The sequence below is a fragment of the Onychomys torridus genome, chromosome 4, assembly GCF_903995425.1.
Source record: "Onychomys torridus chromosome 4, mOncTor1.1, whole genome shotgun sequence".
Taxonomy (NCBI): Eukaryota; Metazoa; Chordata; class Mammalia; order Rodentia; family Cricetidae; genus Onychomys; species Onychomys torridus.
In genome coordinates, this window is record NC_050446.1 from 14,558,269 (window position 1) to 14,582,877 (window position 24,609).

At 54.4% G+C, this 24,609-nt stretch overlaps 1 protein-coding gene across 1 annotated transcript; it reads right to left on the reverse strand.

The window, feature by feature from the left end:
- Nucleotides 1–232: 232 nt before the first annotated feature.
- Nucleotides 233–2,713, reverse strand: LOC118582150 (NOTCH regulated ankyrin repeat protein). Its single transcript, XM_036184758.1, has one exon. It carries the CDS (start codon nt 2,356–2,358, stop codon nt 2,014–2,016), a length of 345 nt encoding a protein of 114 aa, XP_036040651.1. The 5' UTR covers nt 2,359–2,713; the 3' UTR covers nt 233–2,013.
- Nucleotides 2,714–24,609: the final 21,896 nt, after the last annotated feature.

A 24,609-nucleotide genomic window follows, 5' to 3' on the forward strand; every position in this document is an offset into this window, starting at 1 on the left:
ATATGACCCTGCAGTGGACTTAGACTTGACAGTTGAGTTAGGCCGAGCTTCCATTTTACCTAACTCTCTGAATTCACAAGCCAAGCACCTATCATTCATTAGTTGAAGACAGCGTGCTGTGGCCCAGTCTTCATCCCCATAGAGAGTATCCATGGCTTGTGCCAAAACTAAGAACCAATATATTTTTAATATAAAAAGATCAATGAAAAATTTATTTATAAATTTTTCACGCTGGGCTACAAGTCTATATTGTACGCTCAGGAGTGTGCCACAGACTTCATACAGACAGAAGAGACCAAACCAGGACCCATTTGAAGCTTCAACATAGGCCTAGGAAGTCTTAACATTAATTAACATAATTAAAAAGGCATTTGCATGTAGAAAAAACATACAGAACTCCTTTTGAAGTAATCTGTGCTTGCCTCAATGTCTGCCAGTTTCGAGACATTATCACTATTCTTCCCACACTGGTTCATAAAAGCTGCAGAAGGACCAAAGAATATGACCAGGCGGCACAAAAGGCCTCCACCCACCTGTGTCCTCAAGTGCTCCCCATTTTTGCACGCAGGGTCAGCAGCACTTCTACGAAAGGGAAACCTCATTTAAATTTGAATAATTCAGCCTCCCTTTTATTTCCCAGGATCAAAACAACAAGGGGTGTGGGGTTGCATAGAAAATTGGAACCACAGAAACCAGGAAGTCTCCTTTCAGGGACAGCAAGTGACGCTCCAGCACCTCCTCCAGCCCGGGTCCTTGGCGCAGCCCCTCCCTCATGGCAGGATCCTCAGATCATAATGGGGTCCTGGAGCCGGGCCGGGAAAGGGTACCACAGCCCTTGCACTCACTCAGCAATAGCATGAGAGATTCACAGTCTTTATAGGAATTTTATAAAAATATAAATATGGGTACACAACAGCCTTCACAACGCTGGATACAACGCCCTTTAAAATTGGGTTTATAACCAAGATTCAAAAAATACACCTAAAACTTGGCTTAAAATATGTTAACATTTTATATTCTGTCATAAATGTTATGACATTTAATCGTGGCAAATTCATTTACTTTTTTAAAAAAGTGTGCAACCGACTATTAACTATAATAGAAGTCACTAGGAAAGGGTAACATCCTCTCAAAAATCCCCACGTCCCAGCCACGCGGGCTTCAAGGTCCCACTGGAACTTTGCTAAAGTAGCCGGTGTGGGGAATGGTGATCTCTCACGGGAGGGGGAAGGGAGACAGATCCTGGGCTTCCTAAATTCACTCAGAATCCAGGGAGAAGAACCGAGGAGAGAGGGGTGGAAGATCAGGGATTTGGTGGGGGAGGGGCTAGCAATGGGAAAACCATAGGGCTAGGCGGTATTTTCAGTGCAACCAAGAAATGGTAGACTCAAGTTTTTAGTTTTAAGAAAAAAAAAATGCATCTTTCTCCCATAACCACGCACAATATTTCCAAACAAAAAACTCAGGCGCACAAACTTCACCCACAAATATACACACACGTGATAAATAGTTTAGGACATCAGGAACCGAGAGCGTCCCCTTCCTCGCGCGAGGGCGCGCAGATGGTGGAGCCCGGTAGTGGCTGCTTGGCGACCGCCAGCGGCGGGAGCCGCAGAGCGGGCGGGCGGGTCCCACCGGCGGCGGCGGGAGCGCGAGTCCGCCCGCGCCTTTCACCTTCCGGAGAAAACATTTCAAGCGGAGGATCCGGTATCTCGGGATTCCGAAGTCTCCCGGTGTGAGACTCAAATTTCAAAATGGGCTGGAGCCCGCGCCCCGCCCCCACCCTCGAGGCGGTCGGGGGCCGTGGGAAGGCTCTGGGGCCCCGCGAGGCGCCGAGGACTGCCGAGAGGAGGCGCTCTCTGGCGGAGAGCCGAACCCTAGGGGCCACGGACGTAGAGACCTAGCCCGATTTCCACGCGGGCCAGCAAACCTGGCGCACACCGAGGTAGTTGGCGGGAAGGTACAGCAGAGAAGACGCGGGCGAAGGTCAGGGTCCGCGGTCGGGGCCGGGTATCACCGGCCGCTGGCCGCGTACTTGGCCTTGGTGATGAGATAGAGCACGATGTCCTGGTGGCCCCCGAAAGCGGCGATGTGCAGCGCGCTCCAGCCGTCGCGGTTGGCTAGGCGGATGTCCGCGCCGAACTTGACCAGCAGCTTCACCAGCTCCAGGTTGCCATCGATGACGGACTGGTGCAGCGCCGTCTGGCCCTCCGGCCCGAACGAGTTCACGTTGAACTCGCAGTTAGTCATGTTCTGCAACAGCGACTGCAGCTCCTGCGTGTTGCCCTTGCGCACCGCTTCCTGGAAGATGCGCTGCGTCTGCGGCGCCGAGCAGGTGGACAGCTCGGCTTGGCTCATGCTGCTGCAGAGCTAGAGCGGCGGGCCGCGCCCCGGCTCAGCGCGGGCGGCGGCTGCAATGCGGGCCCCGGGCTCTCTCGGGGCGTGTCTCGAGGCACGCCTCGGCGCATGGAGGGCGCTTCGCCCCCGGGCCCCGCACGCCGCCCCTGCGCGCTCCGGGCGCTCGGGGCCGAGGGCCGCCGGCGCGGGACCCCTGCTGCATCCAGCCACGCCCAGGCGGGCGGGCGACAGAGCTGGGTGCTGGTTCGCAAGGGTCTGGAGCAGCCGGAGGCCGCGACGCTTGCAATCGTGGTACCTTCGGGGTTAGGCTGAGCTCCCACTGAACTTCACTGGCGTCCCTTTGCAAAGCAGTTCTAATTCGCCCGCCGCTTCCCCGCGTCTTTTACGGTCCTTATATTTGCATAACAATGGACGCTGTTGACGCGCACACTAGGGCACTTTCGATTGGGCCGTGCCCACGTGGGGGCGGGGCGGAGGCGGGGTCGTGCGGCTAAGCCGTACACGACAGGGGGCGCTGGTCTCGGCCAGCCCCAGACGGGGTGGTCCGCCGACGGACCACAGGGCTTTTCCAGTGCTGCTGCCTCATCCTGGGTCCACTTGTCCCGGGTGTATTAACCTTCTCCTGCAGCTTTCCTCTTTCTTCATAGGTCTTGGGGAATGTGAGTTCCTCGCTCAGCCACCCCGGGGCTTGGACCTGGCGTTCACGGGTGGCCGTCCACGACTTTGGCCCTTTCTACTCCAGTGTAACTTCCCAGGCAGCTCGGGCTACTCTTGTGTTTGGCCCCATCCACACTGATGAAAGGAGTTCCATGCCCCAAGTCACCCCAATGTAGGGGTTCCGTTCTCTCCAGAAGGCTGGGACTCTCTTTCTCTCTCTCTCTCTCTCTCTCTCTCTCTCTCTCTCTGTCTCTGTCTCTGTCTTTCTCTCTCCACTGTCTGTCTGTCTGTGTCTCTCTCTGTGTTATGGTGAGCAGCCTGTCACCACTCCTCCAGATGTGTGCTGATGCTGCTCAGCCCTGTTGGCATGTACATAGACCTGGCTAGTGCGGCGGCGCACAACATTGCCCTGTAAGGGAGTTCTGAAAAGGACTCATTTCCAAACCGTAAGCCCCACGTTTTATTGACTACTCTTAATAACTGACCAGGAGGCAGAAGGTGCTGGCACTGGCTGTGGAGGCAAGGCTCCACATTTCCTCATTATGTTTTACAGCTTACAGCTTCGCTGTGGTTGCTGAAAATTAAGGAGGAATGATCTTAAGACTTGACAGAGCAGGAGGCAGGGCACGCCAGGGCTTGATTTCTTCTGAAGCCTAGCTGGGAATTCCAAGCAGGCCGCTGTAGGTCTCAGCTGAGGAGACCACCCTGCCAGGCTCCATCTGGGCAGCTTCTTTTGGTGGATGTGTCTACCCCTAGACTCAGGGCATGCCCCCAACCTACTTTGTGTTCTGAGAGGAACTATATGGCTAAACTAAACTGAGAAAGTAGGCAAATGCCTCCCAGGACTGTCCATCTTTGGCCAGTTACCTTCAGGCCTGACCCCGGCTGACTTGTTTAAGGGCCACATTCTCCCCCTGGTAGCCTCGGAACCTGAATCCCTTCTATATGCAGCTTGGAGGTCTCTCTGGTCTTCCAGAGATCCACAGTCTATTGGGTTCTGCCCATTTGGCCCCCTATCCCCACCTTGTGCCTCGCTGTTCCAAGATCTTGAGGGGAACCCTTAAGGTTCTCTCCACTGTGCAGGTAGATGGAGGCTTAGTTGGGGGTATCTTGATGCTGGCTGTGTCCTAACTCAGAACTAGATGGGCATGGAAAAGAGGGAGCTCTGGGAACAGTCAGGAGGACAGTCTCTTCTTCCTGGTTGGCCCATGGTTGCCAGCATCTGCAGAGGGCTTGGGGGCGTTGGACAGGCAGGAGACAGAGACCACACCTTGGGGTGAGCAGAGAGCCCTTACTCTCACTAAACCCAGGGCTGTCCCTTGGAGGTGAATGGCTCCCCAGATGGGCCCCTACTTAGGTGGGCTTCAGCCTGGCCTGAGGAAGGGCATCTGAGATGCTTGCCCAGTGCAGAGCCTGGGAGAAAAGTCCTGTTGACATCCGCAGCAGGCGGCAGACAAAGGGGCCCTGTGTGAGCTCAGTGTGGGAACGCAAGGCCGCCACCACAGGGGCTGTGAAATCAGCGGCAGCCCTAGTGAGAGCTGGAAGGCTCAGTGAGCTCTGGCAGAATAGCAGGGCTGGTGTGGCAGTCCTGTCGTGGTGAAAGTCTATCCTGAGGCACCTCTGCCCTGTGTCTGCCTCAAAGGACATGTGCTTGGTCTGACACTCTTTGCAGCTGAGATGGAGCCCTATGACCAGCTTCCTGAGGGACTTGGGTGATAGCTGCAGGGTCCCCTCCTGGCTCAGGTTCCTTCCCCGTGGCTGTGCTCTGGCCCACACCCATGCCTTCCTGTAGCTGTCTCATAAGAGGATGGGCTTGGGGAAGCCCCTGGGGCACTCGGTTTCTAGAAAGCACCGCCCAAGTGTTTGCTGGAGGACACTTCCAAAAGGTGAACATTTGTTCCATGTTATTGAAGAGAGGGAGGGAGGGGCCTCACAGAAAGTCTGAGGTGACCCAGTATTAAGCTCCAGTTTTTGTGATGCTTGCTTGGGATTTAAGGAGACCCAATTCTGGATATGATCCTGGACCCTGACCTTTATTCTCTGAATGATTCTAAGAATGTTAGGTCAGGAGCATCCTGACCACCATCTGTTCATTCCTAGAAGGCAACAGTGGACAGGGCACCCTTCTGCCTCCAGATGCCCCTCCTCAGTTCTTCCTTAGATGGGTGCTTAGCAGTTGACAGCTGTGAAAGCAATGTTGTGGAGGGGTAGCATGGACCACATTTTGGAATCCCTGCTGGGGAAATCTAGGTGGGGTAGTCCAGGCAATCTGAGAGGCCATAAGAGGACAGCACAGCCGGGGCAGCTGGCCAAAGCTGGGCCAAGCCTGCAGCCACCTTAAAGGCACTGAGCAGGGGAGGGAGGCCAGTGGGCAGTGGGGGGCGGGGCTTCCAGCTAATTCATTAAAATGTGTTGGGGAGCGTGGGAAAGAGGAGAGTGTTTCTTCCCAGCAGCCCAGACACCTGGTAGAAGAGAGAGGATAGGAATCAAATAACAAACACTCAGCTCCAGCCAGCCGGCAGAGCAGAGGAAGGAGGCCGGGCAGGAACTGCAGCAGACAATCGCTGTGACCAGGGCTCCTGCCCAGGCCACTCAGCATGGCAGGCCAACACTCGGTATCATAGTTGCCCTGTTAGCACTGTGGCTATCCCCAGTCCTTGAGGCAACCTGTCTCGCTCTGCAGCTGAAGAAGGCACATTGCAACTGGCCTCCTATGTTTGCAGCTTGTTTCCAACGCCTGAACCTGCATGAGGCAAACAGCCTCCGACCCCTTGCAATGGCTAGGGTGGAGGTGCTTCACAGCGAGTATGCCCTGCGCTTAGAGGCAGAAAGGAGGAGGCAGGAGCAAGTGAGACACATGGGGCAGTAGACATGGCTGTCCCGAGGATGGGCCTAAGGGCAGGACCTGGCCTGACCTGATCAAAATGGATGGCATGGTCTGCCTCTTCTCCCATTTCACCCTTGGTCCTGCAGCTGCCCAGGACACACATGAGCTGGGAAGCCATCAAATCCCCCTCCATGCTTCTTTGTAACCCCAGAGTGGGGAAGAATGTGGTCAGGAACTCTTCCCAGGATGACATTGAGCCGGGAATCTCACTTCTAGAGGTGGCATGCCAGCTCTGATCCCTTGGACACTCTGTCTGATGCTCAGGTCAGACTCCAGCAGGTTAAGTGGAGGGTCTGGACTGGGGGTGGCTCAGAGGGACATTGGGAGGTGCTACAGTCCCTGTCCATCTCTGATCCCATCTCTCCCCATTTATGAAATGTCAGCTAGGTTGCTGGGGGCTGAATGGGCTGGGGTGCAGGTCCCAGGCATACTTGGGACAGTGGCATGTCATAGTCTCTGGGGAAGCCCCAGGTGAGCTGTTCTAAGAGCAGACACCATGCTAATACCACACGCCTAGGTCTGTCGGTGTTCCCTGTCCCAGGCAGAAATGGCACTCAGGACCTTGTTGCCTGGAGGCATCTGCTAGGTTCTTCTGCCAAATCTGAGCTGGTTTCCGCTTGAGGCAGGAAGCAGAAAGGAAAGGGATGTGAGCAAGGGGGTGGAGGTGGCGCATTCCTGGGGAGTGAGAAAGGAGGAAGGCAGGCCACTGTAACACCAAGTGTGTTGGTTGCAAGCTGGCTGCATGAAGGAGTCTCCACCCTGGGTTTTCTCTAGGTTCCCTTCCTCCCTTTAGTTCCCATCGGCTTTCCTACCTCAAGGGTCCCTGGAATCAGCATCCTCAGACCCTCTGGGGTGGCTAGCCATTGTTGTGGGGATGTCAGCTTCCTCAGAGAGCAGGGACAGCAGCATCTATTTTCAGGCAGTTGTGACTAGGGATAGGCCCATGATATGGGTGAGAGTCCTACCGCATTAGTAGGTAGCCAAGTGCCTCCAGCCTCCCACTAGGTTATAGTGGCTGCCTTTCTCTCTCCCTGGAGAGTCACCCTTGCCTGACCTAGGGTGACAGAGAGCTTGGGGGGTCACACCTGGACCTAGGGCCTAAGAACCCTGGCTATTTAGAAACCCAATTGTCTTTGGTGTCTCTAGCAGCTTGAAGGCGTGTGGAGGGGCTCAGAATGGGCAGAGGGTATAGACTGAGCAGACATACAAGGCTCCAGCCTGAACCACATAGATCAAACGTTTTTCAGGTTTTATTGTTTGGCTGTTTCTGGCTGGTTGGGCTGAGGGTGTGGCTTGGCCCACAGGGGCTCGGGGGGAAAGGGGCGACAGTTCTCTAGGACCTCATGGAAGTGTGTGATGACGTGGCACAGGTGGGAATCCCAGAAGACCTTGTCATATTGCTTAAAACAGTAGAAATGCTGCAGCCAGGGCTTCCTTAGCATGTCACATGGGACTTCCAGCTGCAGCAGAAAGCCATTGCTCAGGGTGACTGGAGCATTGGCTGAACCTCTGTCTCCGTACAGCTTCAAGGATGATCATAGGTTCACACACACACACACACACACACACACACACACACACACACACACACACAGACACACACACACAGACACACACACAGACACACACACAGACACACACACACAGACAGACAGACACACACACAGACACACACACACACAGACACACACACAGACAGACACACACACAGATAGACACACACACAGACACACAGACACGCACACAGACAGACACACACACACAGACACACACACACACACACACACACACACAGACACACACAGACACACACACACACACACACACACACACAGACACACACAGACAGACAGACAGACACACACACACAGACAGACACACACAGACAGACACACACACAGATAGACACACACACAGACAGACACACACACACAGACACACAGACACACACACAGACATACACACAGACACACACACAGACACACACACAGACACACACACACAGACACACACAGACAGACAGACAGACAGACACACACAGACAGACACACACACAGATAGACACACACACAGACAGACACACACACACAGACACACAGACACGCACACAGACAGACACACACACACAGACACACACACACACACACACACACATACAGACACACACAGACAGACACACACACAGACACACACACACACAGACACACACACAGACACACACACAGACAGACAGACACACACACACAGACACACACACACACACACACACACACACACACACACACACACATACACTGCCTCTGGGGCCAGGCCTAAGAAGGGAGACTGTGCCTGATTTCTCAGCTGGCTCAAGGCGTCCATTAGTTGTGCCCAAGGTCCTGCTCCAACAGCTCCTGTTCCTGTCCACCCTAGGCCTACACTTCCTCTTAGGTAGGGACCCTTGGCTCTGTGTTCTTGGTGCCCTTTGACCCACTTCCTAGAGCTTCTAGGCCATCCTCTTGCAGAGCCAACACCCCCCCTCACCTCCTCCTCACCCTCCCCCCCCCCCCACCCTCCCACCCCTGTCTTGGGGGCAGATCAAGATGCCAGCGCCCTATGGAGAGCTAGCTGTGTTCATGGTGGGTGGTCATGGAACTCACCTGGTTCCCTTGAGTCTTTGCTCCTGATGGCTTCATGACCTATTAATAAAAGGTGGTAGGGCATAATGGAACTATTCTAAAGGGCACAGAGCCACCTGCACCCACAAGGCCACTTTGAGCTGGATCTCTGTTTCAGTGCCTGGCTTGTCCCCCACCCCCACCCAGTCCAACGGAGAGGCCAAAGAGCAGAGGCTGAGAAGTCTTGGTGCCTCTGGGTTCCTCCCTAGGGAACTCAGACTTAGGGACGTTCTTAGGGCTCAAAGGTCCCTGGGAAACAAGTCCTGGGCATGAGATCTGGTGATTAGGGATCCAGGGGCCTGAGAACTAGTGGGTGGGGGTGGGGCAGACCTTTTGTAGTGATGAACAGATAAGCCCACTGCCAAAGAGCCCATTTCGAAATCAGCCAGTACCAGGGCGGGGCCCCCAGGGCCTCAGAATACGTTGGGGATGGTTTTTGCTGGCCCTTGCAGCAGGCCCCGGCCCGACTATGAGCAGAGGGCAGAGGGGCCAATGTCCAGCCGAGGAACTCCTGAGGGACTGAGAAGAGCCAAAGGGAGTCTGGGTCGCAGATGGGGAGGCACCTCCCACACCTGGGGACCCTTAATTTCCTTGTCAGACATTGATTTACAGAAGGTCCCAGATTAACCATAGGTAGGACATGGATGGGTGCAGCTATCCCTCACTAAGTGGAGGAGGGCTCTTCCTTGAAGTCTAGGAGGTCATGACCTCTATCTGGTCTTCCTGCCTCCATCCTGCCCCACTTTTACTCTGTAGCCCTTGGGACACCACCTAATCTGCCTAGTTGCCATCTTACAAGGAAATGGGTGGGGGTCTCTAAGTGGGGCCACCCACCAAGGTGCAACTTGCAAAGACTGCAGCTGTTGGACCCCAAGGGGGAAAGCAGCACTCCACCTACTCCCATGGGGCATTAAGGCTGGCTTGTGGAGAACTGAGAGCTAATCTAGACAGACTGAAGAAGCCATATACCTGCCCACTGCATGAGGGACAGGCCCTGTGCCCTAAACTTCAAGGCAAAGTGACTGGCCTGTGTGCAAAGCAATCAGCAGTCTGCAGACCCACAAAAATAGAGGGGATGGTTGACTTGACCCTAGATGGGTGCTGCTGAGTGTCCCAGCTTCCTGGTCTCCAGGGTCAACTGCATGGGGAACAGGCCACTAGGCCTCAACCCTTACCTTAAGCACCTTCTACATGCCAATGCCCATCCAGAGTTAGGGGGGCCATAGACACCTCCCCCCCCCCCTTGAGATTCAGCTCTGAAGGCCCCACCCCAGACCTGCCCCCATCTGCTTCAGAGACCCCCTCTCCTGCTCTGCTGAAGTGCTCCTGCTGGCCAGCGAACTGTATCAGTTGCTTCATCAGCTCTTTGGAAAAAAATCTTAAGGTCACTGCTACAGGCCCGGGGGACCAAAAAGGGTATTGAGTCACAATTAGGACTGCCTTGCTATATTTTAATTCCAAGCCCGTGGAATTGTGAGTTTTCTCACCCCTGTCTCCATTCTGTGTACTGTCAGGCCCCCAGGAGCCCTCCCTGACTTTTCTGGCCTCTCCTGGGCCGTGAGTTGCCTCTTCCATTTCCCAAGGCCTTGGAAACTCTGCCTAGCTCCCCTCCAGTCCCAGAACCTTTAGGGAAGAGCCAGGCTTGCCCATCCTGACCAGCCAGGCTCAGGTGTGGGACAAAGGGTTACTGTGACCAGCTGTAGGCTTGCTTGGGTCCTTTAGCCTATCTGTGTCTAGATTTTATAACCATGTGTGGGACAGCTGCCAAAACCACAGGGTCTGGTGTGGCCCTAAAGTCCATGGTAGGTCAGGAACAAACTCCACTTTGGATCTTTCTGGGGACCTTGTTCCTGGCTATGCAATGGACTCGTAGGGCATCTGAGTGGTTTGTGAGTGTGAGGGTCCAGTTAAGTCCTGTTAACCTGACTGCCACCATTGGCCAGGGCAAAAAAGTTAGGACTTAATCCCAGGTAACTCTGTTTGTGACCTCCAGCTGGTTGCTACCTGCACAAATAAATGAGTTTGGATTTCAGGACAAGCTGGGGTGGGAGTCCTGGGCAGGCATGTATATGCATAGGGAAGTATGCACCTCTGAGTGTCGTCAGAGCAATTGAAAGGAACTAGGGTCCCTGAGTCACCAAGTAGGGCTAGAGGGAGAAGGTGACTGAGAGCTTGCTGTCTAGTGATCATGCTGGGCCCCCTGCCCACTTGGGGGCTTTGGGTGAGCCAGGCAGGTGCCCTGGAATAACACAGTTGGAGCCTCAGGGTGTGCCATGTTGGGCGGCACCTGCCCCACCCACACATCCTTTTCCCACGGGCCTTTCGACACTACGAGGTTGCATTACCTGTGGCTCCACTGCCCCTTCAGTTCTGCTGCCCCCGCTGGCCAGGGGCCTGGGCTGGGGCTGGTGGGGAGCTAGGACCTGCCCTCCCTCCCGCTTTCCCACCATGAAACCCCCTTTCTCATAGGGGGCACCTCCTGTGTCTCCAATCACTTCACCCAGCCTGGTTCTGGGTACAGCTCTCTGTAAGGACTTCCTCCGGGAGGTGTACAAGCAGAGAGCCATGCATCTGTCTGAGGGCACTGCCTGGTCTAGCTGGGGAAGGGCGGAGACACTTGAATCTCTGTCAAGTGCCCAAGGCTACCATCAGAGTGGCCCACATTCTGTTTTTCCATGTCCCTCTGCAGCGGGGGCAACAGTACAGCTCAGCAGGGCTAAGGGCTGCATGCCCTCAATGCAGGGATCCTAGCTCTCCTAGGATCTGGCCTGGTGTGCAGTCTGGGTGAGGCAGCTGGTTCATGCTGAGTCACCACCATGCAAACGCCTGGTACTGTCCACAAGGACCTGGCCCCACCTTCGGGAACCATGGGTGCTGGTTTTCCCACGGTCCGTTGCCTGCTCTCGGGCCTTGCTGTCACCCTTGTGGGGCCCAGGGAACCCTGCCCCCGCCTGGGCTGGAAAAGCCAGTTCTACACTGTTCACAGCACCCGCCCTCCACCTCCAGGCTTATAGTCCGCATGAGGACCAGCCACTTGGGGCCATCATGGCCAAGTGCTTCCTAAGCCATTAGGATAGTGACCATATCTGAAGTGTTTAGCCTAATGCTGAGAGATCCTGGCAGCCAGGGGCTCGACTTCTCCCTTTTTGCAGAGAGGAGGCTTGTAGCAGCTGGGTCTTTCAAACCATCAAGGCCTCACACCAGGACCTTTATATGGCCTCTCCATTAGTGTGAGGCCAGGAGACTCCAGCTTTGGGTTGTCACTGCATCTGGGGGTTGGGGGTGTGCTGAACAAAGGCCAAGGCCCAAACCTAAGTCAGCACAGCTGGGGGCCAGCCTGGCTGGTTGGGAAGAGCACCTAGAGGGTGTGGGAGGTGGAGACAGGAGAAACTGGGAAGACTTGCGGCTGCTGGGTCTCAGGGGTAGCTGTGAGGTACCCACAATGCATTCAGCCCTGACTCAGGGTACTTTTGCCTGGGAGTGTTGCTGGTAAGCCATGAGCCCCATGGGCAAAGGTGCCTTTTTGAGCCAGCCACAAGCTGGGTACCGGTGGGCCTGTGGAGCCGCAGCCAGACATGAATTTGACTCTACTCTCTGCAAACCTGGGTAGGGATAAGAGAAGGAGCTAATTGAGGTGTGTCCCAAGATGGTAACCCAGGGAGGTGCACACTGATCCTTCAGGCAGTCACAGCCCGGCCTCCGGGGTATACAGACAGAGGCCAGAGCACACAGGGCTGCCCTGTAGCTCCATCTGGGGCACCATCTGCCTGTTCCTCCAACTGAAGCAGAGATTTGTTGGGTGGGAATCTGTCCTCAGGGGACTAGGGTCATATCATGAGTGGGTCTGTTGTTAGCCACTGTCATAAGGGGTGACCATGGCTGAAGGTTCCAGAGCTGATCAGCTGTCAAGGTCACAGCAGCTGTCCCGAACTGCCCCAAGAACAGGTATGCCTGGGTGTCCCCTTGTCCTTATGCCTTCTTGGTATATGGGCCGCTAGCATAGGTGCGGTGTGTGTGCCTAAAAGTGTGCTTGCCCTGTGTCCCCCAAAGTGGACAGATGACACACAGGTACGGTAAGCATAGGGAGGGAGAGTACTCAGGAAAAGGCCTTAGCCAGGGCAGTGGGTACAGGAGCAGAGCTGGAAAGGCAGCTTTAATCTGGCCCTGCTCTTCTCCCCAGAGTCCGCCAGGCCTTCCCCAGGCCAAAGGCAGCAGAGTGCAAATTTGCAGAGGCCCCAGGCATTCCTGAGGGTCCGTGCCTCAAGTGGGGGACAGAGGAAAGAGTGGGATGTAAACCCTGGGTCCTTCCAGGATTGGATCCTGTGGGAGCCATGTACCCTAAGGGGCAGGGCAGCAAGTGGTGGCCTGTCAGGCTGGGAGCCTCTGCTAATGGGAACTGATCCAGGCATCTGTGGGGGTAGGCAGAGGTGACCGGAGCTTGCCTCCCACAGGCAGGCCGCCCCGGCGATTCCCACAGCCTGTTCTCCCTGCCCAGCAGGTACCTGGCAGAGTGAAGCAGTCCATGCCCCACCTCCCAGCTGGGGACAAGAGGAATGACCTGATGGCCTGCGAGGGTTTTCTCCCCATGTTTAGGTACTAAACCATCAAGGATATAGGGTGAGGGGCCCAGAAATCTGGGGAACTTCTTGGGACCTTCTGCCTCTAAACAAGGGGGTAGGTGTGTGCAAACTTGGCCAGACCCATTGCCAACACTTACACTGCCAGCTGATAAGTTTCTGGGGCTCTAAGCAAGGCTCGCCTTCTGCTATGCCTTACGTCCAGCTGGACCGAGGCTTCACAAAGAGGCCGGAAGAGGTCATTCTGAGGGATACCCTGGCCTGGGCATCCCCACTCCACAGGCAGGCCCAGAGAGAGCCTTGGCTCAGTGGTTCTCACTCCCAACCCCCAGCCAAGAGATACTTGGAACTCAGACACTGGGAACATACTCCAAAGTAACCAGCCATTTCTGCTCATTTCCCACAAACTGGGAATAGGGAAGCATAAAAGAGCCGAGGGGAAGTGAACCCGTCACACCCCGCCGTCTGGCAGGAAGTCAATAGCACATACAATACCTGGACACACCCACCCTGGCAAGGGACACGGCTCCTGGGTGAGGGGCACCTGTGTTGCTGTTCTCAAGTACCTGCTGCCCGTCAGGTCCCCTTCTGAGCCCCACAGGTTTTGATTGTAGCCGAGCTGACATGTTCTTAGGGACTGTTTGAGGACAAATGGCCTGACACCTTGCTAGACAGGGCGGGACAGGGACCAGGAAAAAGCTGTGAGGTGCTAGCCTGTCATGGCCTGGCTCTGCCTCACACCTCACTTTCCCAGGATGTCCTGGGAACATTTTTTCAGGCCCCTGAGCTATCTGCCCCAAATGTGTCCTGAGGTTCACTGGCTCATACCCTCTTTTAAGAGAAATGAATTGCTTGGTGAACCACATTTGACAAACACACTTGGGGACAATAAGGGTCTCATTAGCCTGGTACCTTAATAGCATGGCTCTGATTTTCTGTTTTCTTTTTTTTTTTTTTGACAGGGTTTCCCTGTGTAGCCCTGGCTGTCCTGGAGCTCACTGTGTAGCCCAGGCTGGCCTCAAACTCACAGAGATCTGCCTGCCTCTGCTTCACAAGTGCTGGGATTAAAGGCATGCACCTCCACCACACAGCTCTGACTTTCTAGCTAGTGTCAGGCTAAGGGTCAGCAGAAGCGTCTGGGTCCCAGGACCCTGGGGACCTGGAGAGGTTTACTTGTATTTGTGAAGGTTTCGTGTAAAGCCCAAGTCTTAACGTCTTACTGTCCTTTTGTGGTAAGCTGTGCCCTCTGCTGTGGGGGGGCTTGCGCTCCTAGCTCACGAATGTGTTTGGAACCAGTGAGGATGGCAGCCCTTGGCACGGCTTTGCCCTCTGGCCCCTGCCCCACCCCCTTGCTAAGGAAGGGCAGTTCCCACGGGTCTGGCCCCTCCCCCACCTACCCGCTGCCCAGTTCTTTTGTGCAACTGGGACAGTGTCTCCACAGACAAGTGGGGGATGGGCCTTGGGGATGCGCCTGGGGACTGTCTTCCTGGTGAGGGTCCCCTCAGGAATCAGGGACAGCTGGGCTCAATCTGTACGCTGGTGCTCTCGGATGTAGGGCTGTCAAGGGAGCAGCGGTGTATCTCTCGGGAAGGCGGGGTGAATGAGGTGAAGGGGTAAGGATGCTTCAGAATCTCAAAAGCAACCAATGGCCCAAGGTCACTTTTTCCCTTTCTCTTAATGCTTAGGGGGAACTGGGGCCCCCAGCATGTGCTAGACAAGCACTTGACTTCCAAACAACACACTCAGTTTGAGTGTGTTTGCATATGAGTGCAGGTCAGGGGCACGTACGGAAGTACGTGTGACTGCAGGTGTCAATTGTTCAGCATCCTGCCCTGGGAGAGGCCAGCGTCAGGGTCTCACCTCCTGCTCTGACCCCCTGCACCTGCCTACAGAATTCAAGCTGACTGCTGGCAGGGGCTCACTGGGCCCCAGTCCTGCTAACCTCACTGGAAAGCAGCCACCTGGGGCCATGGCCAGGTGGTGGGACCCTTTCTCAGTGTTCTCTGGGTTCTTAGACCTAAGCTCTGGGAGTCAGGTCCCCATGGAGTCACTGCTGGCCAACAGGTTGTGCCATTTGACTGGCAGGTTCCAAATCTGGAGGCCTGTCTTGTTCAGTGTTCATGAGCGTGTGAACCTATATTCAGTACACTTCACGGGGGCCTCAACTCCTCCGTGGATCAAGCTGTAGGATGGCTAGGTGAGACCCAGGGTCTGGACAGTGGGCCATCCCACAGTGGTTCTCAGCTCCCTTCAAGAGCAGAACCTTGTCCCTCAAACGTGAATTCCAGTAAAGTGGAACCCTTTAAAGAAAAGAAAGAAAAACCGAAACTACAGCCCCAGGTCGCCCTATTGGTGCTTGCTGTTTAGTTGAGAATAACCTTGAAGTTTTGATCTTTCTGTCTCATCTGGAGGGCTGGGATTACAGGAATGTGCAACCGGGGGTTTATGCAGTGCTGGGGACTGAACCCAGGGAGGGCTTCCTGCAAGTTAGGAAAGCACTCTACCAACTAAGCTACCATCTCCAGTCCTGGGGGGAAACTTTGTTTTCAGGAGTTCTTATCTAAAAGAAATCCGTATTTGCTAAGACTGGCCAGGCTTCAAGAGCCCCATCCCAGTCAGTGGTCAGCTCAAAGGTGGAGACTGGGGCCTTTGAGGGCTGTGGCTCTGCTGCCGGGGGCCACTCTTGTCAGAGAAATAAAACAGGGTCTGGGCCACACAGGACGCCTCCCCCTAGGCCTGGCAGGGGCTCCCCTCTCCACCCAGCTCACAAACGAAATACACCCCCCTTCTTGAGGCCCCGCCCCAGTCCCTGGAACTCCATTCTCTCTGGGCTCTGGTCTCCCGCAGATCTTCCTTCTCTTCCATCTCCCAAGATCCCAGGGTGCCCTTCTCGCTGGTGCGGAGGGCTGCTCTCTCCAGGCCCCGGGGTGCCCTTCTCCCCACAGGTTCCGACTCACTTCTCCCCGGTGTTCCCGGGCGCTTCCCCGCCCCCCAGTCCCTGCACGGAGCAGGAGGTTCCCAGACGGGGGATGGGCAGCGGCCGTGAGAACGCGCCGGACCGGCCGGCGTGGGAAAGCGGGAGGAGGGGCGCAGGGCGGGCGGGGCGCGCCTGGGAACGGCCCCCGCCCCCGTCACCGCCTTTGAAAGGGCCACTCAGGGCGCCGGCGGGGATTCAAAAGCAAACGGCCGCCACCGCCTTCCCGCCCCAGTCGCAGGGGTACGTGTTGCAGGCTGCAGTGCCTTCCACGGGCTTGGGCATTGCCCACTATGGGTCAGGGAGTGGCCCCACACCAGGGCACCACCCGCAGCCGGTGATAGACTACAAACAATGCCTTGCCCGGTAATAATGTGGGCTGAGGGTGTCAGGACTTGGAGTAGGGGGCCAGGCAGAGACCCACCCATCCAACAAGAATGGGTGGGGATTGTGAAGGGACCGGTGGTGTCAAAGTAGCACAAGCAGAGCAGTGATTGACAACGACTCGGACCGAAGGCAACCACTTGGGCCACTCCAGGACTCCCCACTGCCCTAGCTGAGCAGGTGTGAGACATGGTGTGAAGATCTTCAGAGTGGGGGACATGTGGCTAACAGGGGCCCCTTTTTGCCTCCTTACAAACCCATATCCTGAGGTCCTAGAGGGGCTCTACTGCTCTCCATAATAAAGTGGCCCTGGACATTTCCTGGAGGGTTGGAGAGACCCCTGATATACCTGCTAGTGAGCTGTGGTTCCTCAGGGTTGATCCTGGGTCCTGTGCAGGTCGTAGAGGAAAGTGGACCTGCCTGCTTCAACTGTCCACCCAGGTGTGTGTGTGTGTGTGTGTGTGTGTGTGTGTGTGTGTGTGTGTGTGTGTGTGTGTGAGTGAGGATGTGTGTGAGTGAGGATGTGGCCCAGTGGCCCAGTCGCAGGCCTGGCCTTCTTCCCTGAGCACACTCCCCAGGCCCCTTTCTGAAGTGCCCGTGGCCTTTCTCCCTACCTACCTCACTTTTTTATTTGCAGCCTCAAAGGGTTCTTCCTTCCTTCATGAGCATGAGTGAGAATGGAAGACCAGGCCCACTGCCCAGAGACAGGTCCCTCAGCCACCCAGTGAAGGGCGGTGAGCCTCAAGTGTTGGAAAGGCTCTCTGAGCCTTGGATTCTGGGATCTTAGCAGTTTGGCCACACTAGGCATGAGGGAATTGCTGTGCTCACCCCCCGAGGAGGACACATCATCCTGATCAAGGGCTCTGAGAAGCCCCAGGCTCCCTTTCTTTCCCAGTGTCTAGAACCCAGACTGAGTGGGGCCTTAGAAGCTGACTTTCGACTTGTGTGGCCAGTGACAGCTATTTTGGGCATTGATAGGGTCTTCTGCTTGCTGCCTACCAGAGTTTTTCATTTTTTATTTTTAATTTTATGTGTATGGGTGTTTTGTCTGCATATGTATGTATCACATATGTGCCTGGTGCCCACAGAGGCCAGAAGAGGGCACCATGGTCCTTGGAACTGGAGTTAGATATGGTTCCGAGCTGCCATATGGGTTCTAGGAATGGACCTTGGGTCCTCTGGAAGAATAACAGTGCTATTAACCTCTGAGCCATCTCTCCTGCCCTGTCCACTCAGTCTTTTTTTTTTTTTTTTTTTTAATTTCTCTCTCTCTCTCTCTCTCTCTCTCTCTCAAGGTTTATTTATTTATTATGTATACATCAGATCCCATTACAGATGGTTGTGAGCCACCATGTGGTTGCTGGGAATTGAACTCAGGACCTCTGGAAGAGCAGTCGGTGCTCTTAACCTCTGACCCGTCTCTCCAGCCCCATTTTTTTTTTTTTTCCAAGACAGAGTCTCTCTGTGTAGCCTTGACTGTCCTGGAATTTGTTCTGTTCACCAGGCCAGCCTTGAACTCAGAGATCCACCTGCCTCTGCCTCCTGAGTACTGGGATTAAATAAAAGTGTGCACCACCACCACAACCTGGCTTTCAAGACAGGGTCTCTCTGTGTAGTCCTGGCTGTCTTGGAACTTGCTCTGTAGACCAGGCTGGCCTTGAACTCACAAAGGTCTGCGTGCTTCTGTCTCTCCGCTGCCCACTGTAGGGAGTCTTTTTCTGCCAGCCAGCTCCCAAATCATGACATGGAGACTTACAGTGACAATGAACGCTCAGCTGATAGCTTAGGCTTGTTTCTAACTAGCTCTTGTTCTTCTAACTAGCTCTTATAACTTAAATTAACCCAGTTCTATTAATCTGTGTGCTGCCACATGGCTCGAGGCTGTTACCTCTCCTCCTGCATGTCTTGCTTGTTCTCCATCTCTCGGCTTCTCCCTGGTGTCTCCTCCCTTCTTCTTCCCAGTGTCCTCTGTGTCCCGAAATCCTGCCTAGCCATTGGCCATTCAACTTTTTATTAAACCAATCTGAGTGACACATCTTCACAGTGTACAATAAGATTATTCCACAACAAACACTGAATCTTTTTTTTTTTTTTTGGTTTTTCAAGACAAGGTTTCTCTGTATAGTTTTGGTGCCTGTCCTGGATCTCGCTCTGTAGACCAGGCTGACCTCGAACTCACAGAGATCCACCTGCCTCTGCCTCCTGAGTGCTGGGATTAAAGGCGTGCGCCCACCCAGCCAAACACTGACTCTTAACTCAGCCTGAGATTGGTACTGCAGCTGTGTATAGTGGCTCTCGCTGGCCATGGGCTAGTTCTGGGAGAGGTCACCCTGGTCCAGCTGGCCAGCGTTTACTCTAGAAGAAGTTTCCTACCTCTTTATTTATTCTTTAATTTTAATTTTATTTTTTTCCCTCCCCTATGTCTCCACTTCTGAGGCTGACATTGTAGCTGTGGCTGCGACCTTAGTGGGTAGTATGTATGCCTGCTACCATCAGGGTGGCCCAGTTCTCCCAAGACTCCAGGGACAGTCCAGCCTTCCCACATTTGCTCAAGGGCTCCTCAGCCCAGACAGTTCATGAGGAATAGTAGGATGGCTGCAGACAGAGGAGGACTCCAGGTAGCCTGGCTGAAAACATAGAGCAATCCCTAGGCACTGCTCATGGCATTGTGCGGCAGGGCTAAGATGCAGGAAGGCCTGCCCCACATTGTGAAGGCTGAAGTTTTGGAGGGTGGGGTGGGGGCAGGAACAGTGCTAAGACCTTCCTAAAGTGGCTGGGGTCTGCTCTGAGCTACCAGAAGCTAAGTCATTGCACGACAGAGTCTAGGTCCAGCCTTTTGGGGGCTACCTGGTGAGAACTTAGGTTGGACTCTGAGATCCAGGAATTTTCTCTTTCCTTTCCTTTTCCTTCCTTCGTTAGTTCGTTCGTTCCTCCCTCCCTCCCTCCTTCCCTCTCTCCCTCCCTCCCTCCCTCCCTCCCTCCCTCCCTTCCTTCCTTCCTTTGTCCTGGAACTCACTCTGTAGACCAGGCTGGCCTCGAACTCAGAGATCTGCCAGCCTCTGCCTCCTGAGTGCTGGCATTGAAGGCGTGCGCCACCACGGCCACCTGGCCTGATCCAGGGCTTTTTGTAAAAGTGCTGAAGCCATTGCTCCATCTGTACTCTGATCCGGGTTGGGTGGTGGTGGGGGGTGGGGTGGGCAGCCGGGAACTAACTCTGGTGAGGCCCTGTGTCTTACTCTCCCCAGCAATCTGCACTGCTGGGGCCTTAGCCTCCCCTAAGCCTGTTCCCTGCCCCATAGCCACCTCAGGTTCTGCTTTGAGTTGGGGGTTTCTCCTGAACCCCAGGGTGGTGAGGCTTTTAACTTGGCTGTGCTTCCTGTGCATGTCTCCAAGTCATCTGTTAGGATAGGAGCAGACAAGAGGGACCTTAGGTCTCCCACAGGGTACCAGCTAGAGCTGGCAGGAGTCTGGGCCAGGATATGGAGGCTGGGGCATATTTTCTCTGGTACCTTCCATTGAGGACGCTCTCTTGCTCAAAGTTCCTGGAGTTGGACCCTTAAAGCTTATCTCACTGACTGTGGCTCCTTTTAGTGATGGGGAAAGCCCTCTGCTGGCCCTGCCTGAAAGCTCCCTGAGGTGGGGGTTCACTGGCCTCTTGGGACACACACTTCCGAGGGCTTGACGTCACTCTTTGAAAACATACCCTCACAGGGGCCACAGTCCATTCCCTAACCATGGGTCAGGGGACCAAAGGGACAGTAAAAATAGATATTACGTCCAGCCATTTCAGTGGTTCATGTTTAGTTGTTTTTTTTTTTTTTTTTTTTAAACTCACATTTCTTTGATAAAATATTTTCTCATGGTGGACAGTACTGGGAATGTCCCTTTGATAGGCATTCCCAGTGGAAATCTCAGCCTCTACCCTCACTCCCACCCAGAGTCCAGCTTCCAAGGCCATAACTTCCCAGGGAGCCTCTCTGCCTGGTCTGCCACAGCTCCCTGTGGCTCCCCCAGTTCCCTGTGGCTCCCCCAGTTCCCTGTGGGCTCCAGGTTGGCAGTCCTCACATTGTGGTCAGTTCTTCTTCTCCAATACAGGACTCTCACATACAGAGACCCCCAGAAGATACTGCCAGGCTGACTCTGGTGATAACAGTGTGTCTGTCCACAGACCCCAGGCCTGCCATCACTGCTCACTTCATCCTTGAGCCTTTTGTCCCAGCCATGGCTTTGCTCTGGGAATATTGCTTGTCAAGTGGGTTTTCCCTCTGGGAACAGCACCAACATAGCAGAAGGAAGGAAAAGAGAAGATTCAGTTGGTGGAAGCGCTCCAGGGAGGTGGCCAGCTCTCACCAATTCAAGGAGGCTTTGACTGTGAGTCAGGGTCATGTGGTACAGGTCCAAGATGGAAGGTACCTCCTGGAACCAGGCTGGGGGCTCTGGGGACCAACTTAGGTAAGACTTGTATGTACTGTTCTCCAAGGCTGAGGCCGTGGCGGGGAGTGGGGTGGAGGGGAGCATGGTGGTGCCACAGCCGGGGTCAGAAGCCATTTGGAGGAGGACAACCCCTATACAAGTCTCTTTTGCTTCACTTTGAGATGCTTTCCCAGGATCTTTACTGGCCTCAAGGGCAAGGTCTTCCTTAGCCACTGGGGCAGAGTGTTGGGGTAGCTGGTGCATGTGAGTAAGTATGCCATGTCCATGGCATCCCAAGCTGTCTGCTTGGGTGGAGCTCCCCTCCCAGGTTGGCTGGGAATACTGCAGCTGAGGGGTTCCTAGAGAGGGTGGTGAGAATGTGGCCCAAGGCCTGTGTAGGACTGGGAAGAATGCCCTGGTAGACATACTCAACTTTGTGGCCTAGAGCCCTGGTCCTCCAGGCCCTGAGAACCTCTTGGGATTCTAGACCCAGACATTGGCCTGCGTGTGGGGCCTCTGGCTCTAGCCTGAATATCAAGCCATGTAGAGCAGATGTACTTGGGCGAAGCAAAGTCTGCCTGCCCTCTCTGCCCAGCATCTCCATGACTGCTTCTTGATAATTTTTTCCTTACTCACCAGACCCCTCACATTGACCTGTGAGTCCCTGTGCACACCTCAGTGGATGCTTTCAAAGGCTGTCTTCCACTTAGCAAGGGCCCTACCCTCAGACACAGTCCCTTGAGCCTATGTGTCCCTCTTCGACTGTGGCCCCACTGTGGGCTCTGCTCCCTGACCAGGGAAGAAGCTGCAGGGGCTCCTGTGGGATGCACAAAGCTGGGTGTGGTATCAGGGATGTGGCTGGAGAGAGCCCTAGCTGGACAAGGGACTAAGACAGCCTATGAGCTGCTTCTCCACACTCTGCTTCACTTGGAAGAATGGCCCCTTACCAGTGTTCATGTGTGCAGCATCTGAATCCAGAGCCTCATGCTGCTCTCAACCTTGCTGTCTGCTCCATGCCTAGTCTTAGTCTGCGATGGCCAGATGATGCCCCTTCTGGCCTGGATATTTGCAGGTCTGTCCTGGTTGTAGTATTCCCCCAGTTACCTCTCAGAACCTGTCCTCAGGTTTAAATTTACTTCTCTGTGCTTGTTCTGTGCCTCTACACACTGCCCATGCATAGATGTTGAGGTATCTTCTTCAAGTCTGAAGATCTCTGGGCAGATCCAGACACCAGGCTGTTGCCTGCACGCGGCTCAGGATCGAGTAGGGGTTTCCTCCCAGCTACCCAACTTCCTGTTTTCTCAAGAAAAAGCAGCAGCCAAGGTTCTGAAAAGCTCATTAAAATGCCTCCCCAGGCGTCCCGGACATCCTGGGGTCTTTAAAACACTTGCCCGGCAGAGCTCAGACAAAGAGAGGCAGCGGACAGACGTGGTTCCTGTCGCCCCTGGAGCTCAACACTGAAGGAAAAGGCTGGGGGCACACTTCCTCACTGCACCAGAGTGCCATGGAGGAAGCCACTGTCCCTGCGGGGCAGTGAAGCTAGCGGGTCAGACTGCGCCCCACGTTTCAAAGGCAAGGGGTCCAGGAGCCTGAAGAGTGCGTCTCTTTCCCAATCCTTTCAACGTTGTAGGAAGAGACTGCCAAGTCCAGAAACACAAACCAAGTTCCAGGAGGAGAGGAACCAGCTAGGTGAGCTGGTCTGCCTGAGTCTGGGGAGGTGGGGTTGAGGTCCACCCTGCCCAGCCAGAGAGGTGGGTAGGGAACCTGGTAGTAGCCACCGGAGGGCTGCCCCCATGAAAGGCTTCCAAGCTCAGGGTCCAAAACTGCTTCCTTCCTCACTGCTCCCTGGGGAGCATTCACATTCAGAAACCTATCTGGAGACCAGCAGGGATCCAGACGATGTTCCCCACATTCCCTCTTTCACAGGTGGGAAGAACGCTCCAGTATACATACTCAACACAGTTATGTGTCCTGAGGTCTTCCAGGCCCTCAAAAGACTCTGACCCTGAGAGCCACCTTCGCCTCATTCTCTTGGTTCATCCCAGAAGCTCCTCAAGGGCCAGAGTAAATCCCCCAGACCAGTGGCCACTGGGGCCAATGCTTTGGTCATGCTGGCCTAGTTGGGATTCTGTACAAAAATTGGTCCAGGCTGCAGTGACTGCCCTGTCATGCAGCCTGTGTGGAGGTGTCCAGATAGGGATGGACAATGACTGTGGCCACTGCTCCCATGGATGGAAACTCCAAAGCACTCACGTTCACCACCATCCAGGGACACAATAGTTCTTTCCTACATGCTGGGGTGCTTCCCACCTAGGGGTGACCCACCTGGCAGCAGCTGAAGGTATCTGAACGAATGACTCATACATACATTGAAGTGCCTGAGCACATCTTTGGCTTGCTGTTGGGCCTTGAGGGTACAGTTTACAGAGAGGCAGTGACCAGCCCCAACTTGGGCGCAGAGTTGCAAATATGCGACCAATGAGTTCTGGGGTGCACATGTCCCAGAATCTTCCCTGGCTCCTTCTAAGTCTCCCAGGGAAGGGCAATCCCTTACTCACAGCAGCCTCACATGGCGAGTGACTGGGAATAGGAGCAGCCTGGTTGGCCTGAGGTCCATTGGTAGATGAGACTTAGACAGAAACAGGTCCCAGCTCTCACCTGGTGGTGTGGCATCCCTGATGTCAGGATGATCAGGCCACCTGTGAGGGAGTGATTCCAGCAGGGTAAGGATGCTCCACTGCCCCCTCCCACCCGCTCACGACTGTCTCCATGTCAACCGGTGTCAAGCCTCGTTGCCATCAGACCCTGCATCCTGGGCCTGCAGCCCACCATGTTTTACTGATATACTTAGAGAACAATGCAAGCATTTTATTTAGGTGCAAACAAAATTAAACCTTAAAAACTATCTCTAAAATCCCGAAGAAAATAGTCAATGAAATGGAGAGAGGTGTTCTGAGAGGTTAGAAACAATAAATTTACCACTGAAGAAAGTAAGCTACAGATGAAAAATTAAAAACACCCTGTGGGTGAGAGAGCTTAGTGGGCAGAGGCATTTGCTACCCAAGCATGGCCAATCAAATTGGATCTCTGAAATCCAGGTAGGAGAAGAGAACCACTTCCACAAAGTTGTCCTTTGATGTCTTACTGTGGCTCAGGGGTCTACATACATGCCCCGCGCGCATGCACACACACACACACACACACACACACACACACACACACACACACATTAATGATAAAACAATACCCACAAGGGCTGAAGTGATGGCTCGTTAGATAAAGTAGATAAAGGACCTGAGTTTGAATCCCTAGAATCGTAGAAAGCTAGGCTGTGCTTCCCAGTATGCCCATGGCTAGATGACAGGTAGAGACAGAATTCCCAGAGGCTCCCCAGCCAGCTAGCCTGGCATACTCAATGGTGAACAACAAACAGACCCTGTCTCAAGGTGGAAGGTGAGAATCAATGTTCCAGGGTATTCTCTGACCTTCGTGTGGCACAATACACCCCCTCCGCACATTGTGCACACCACAAACAATTAAGAGAAATACCCACAAATATCATAGTGTTGGTAATGGTGCTAATGCTGCCATTCTGGAACTTTTTTTTTTTTTTTTTTTTTTTCTGAGACAGGGTAGCCCTGGCTGTCCTGGAACTTGCTCTGTAGACCAGGTTGTAGAACTCATAGAAATCCACCTGCCTCT

Coding starts and splice junctions, on each gene's coding strand:
- LOC118582150 (XM_036184758.1), bottom strand. CDS start 2,358: ATGAGCCAAGCCGAGCTGTCCACCTGCTCGGCGCCGCAGACGCAGCGC.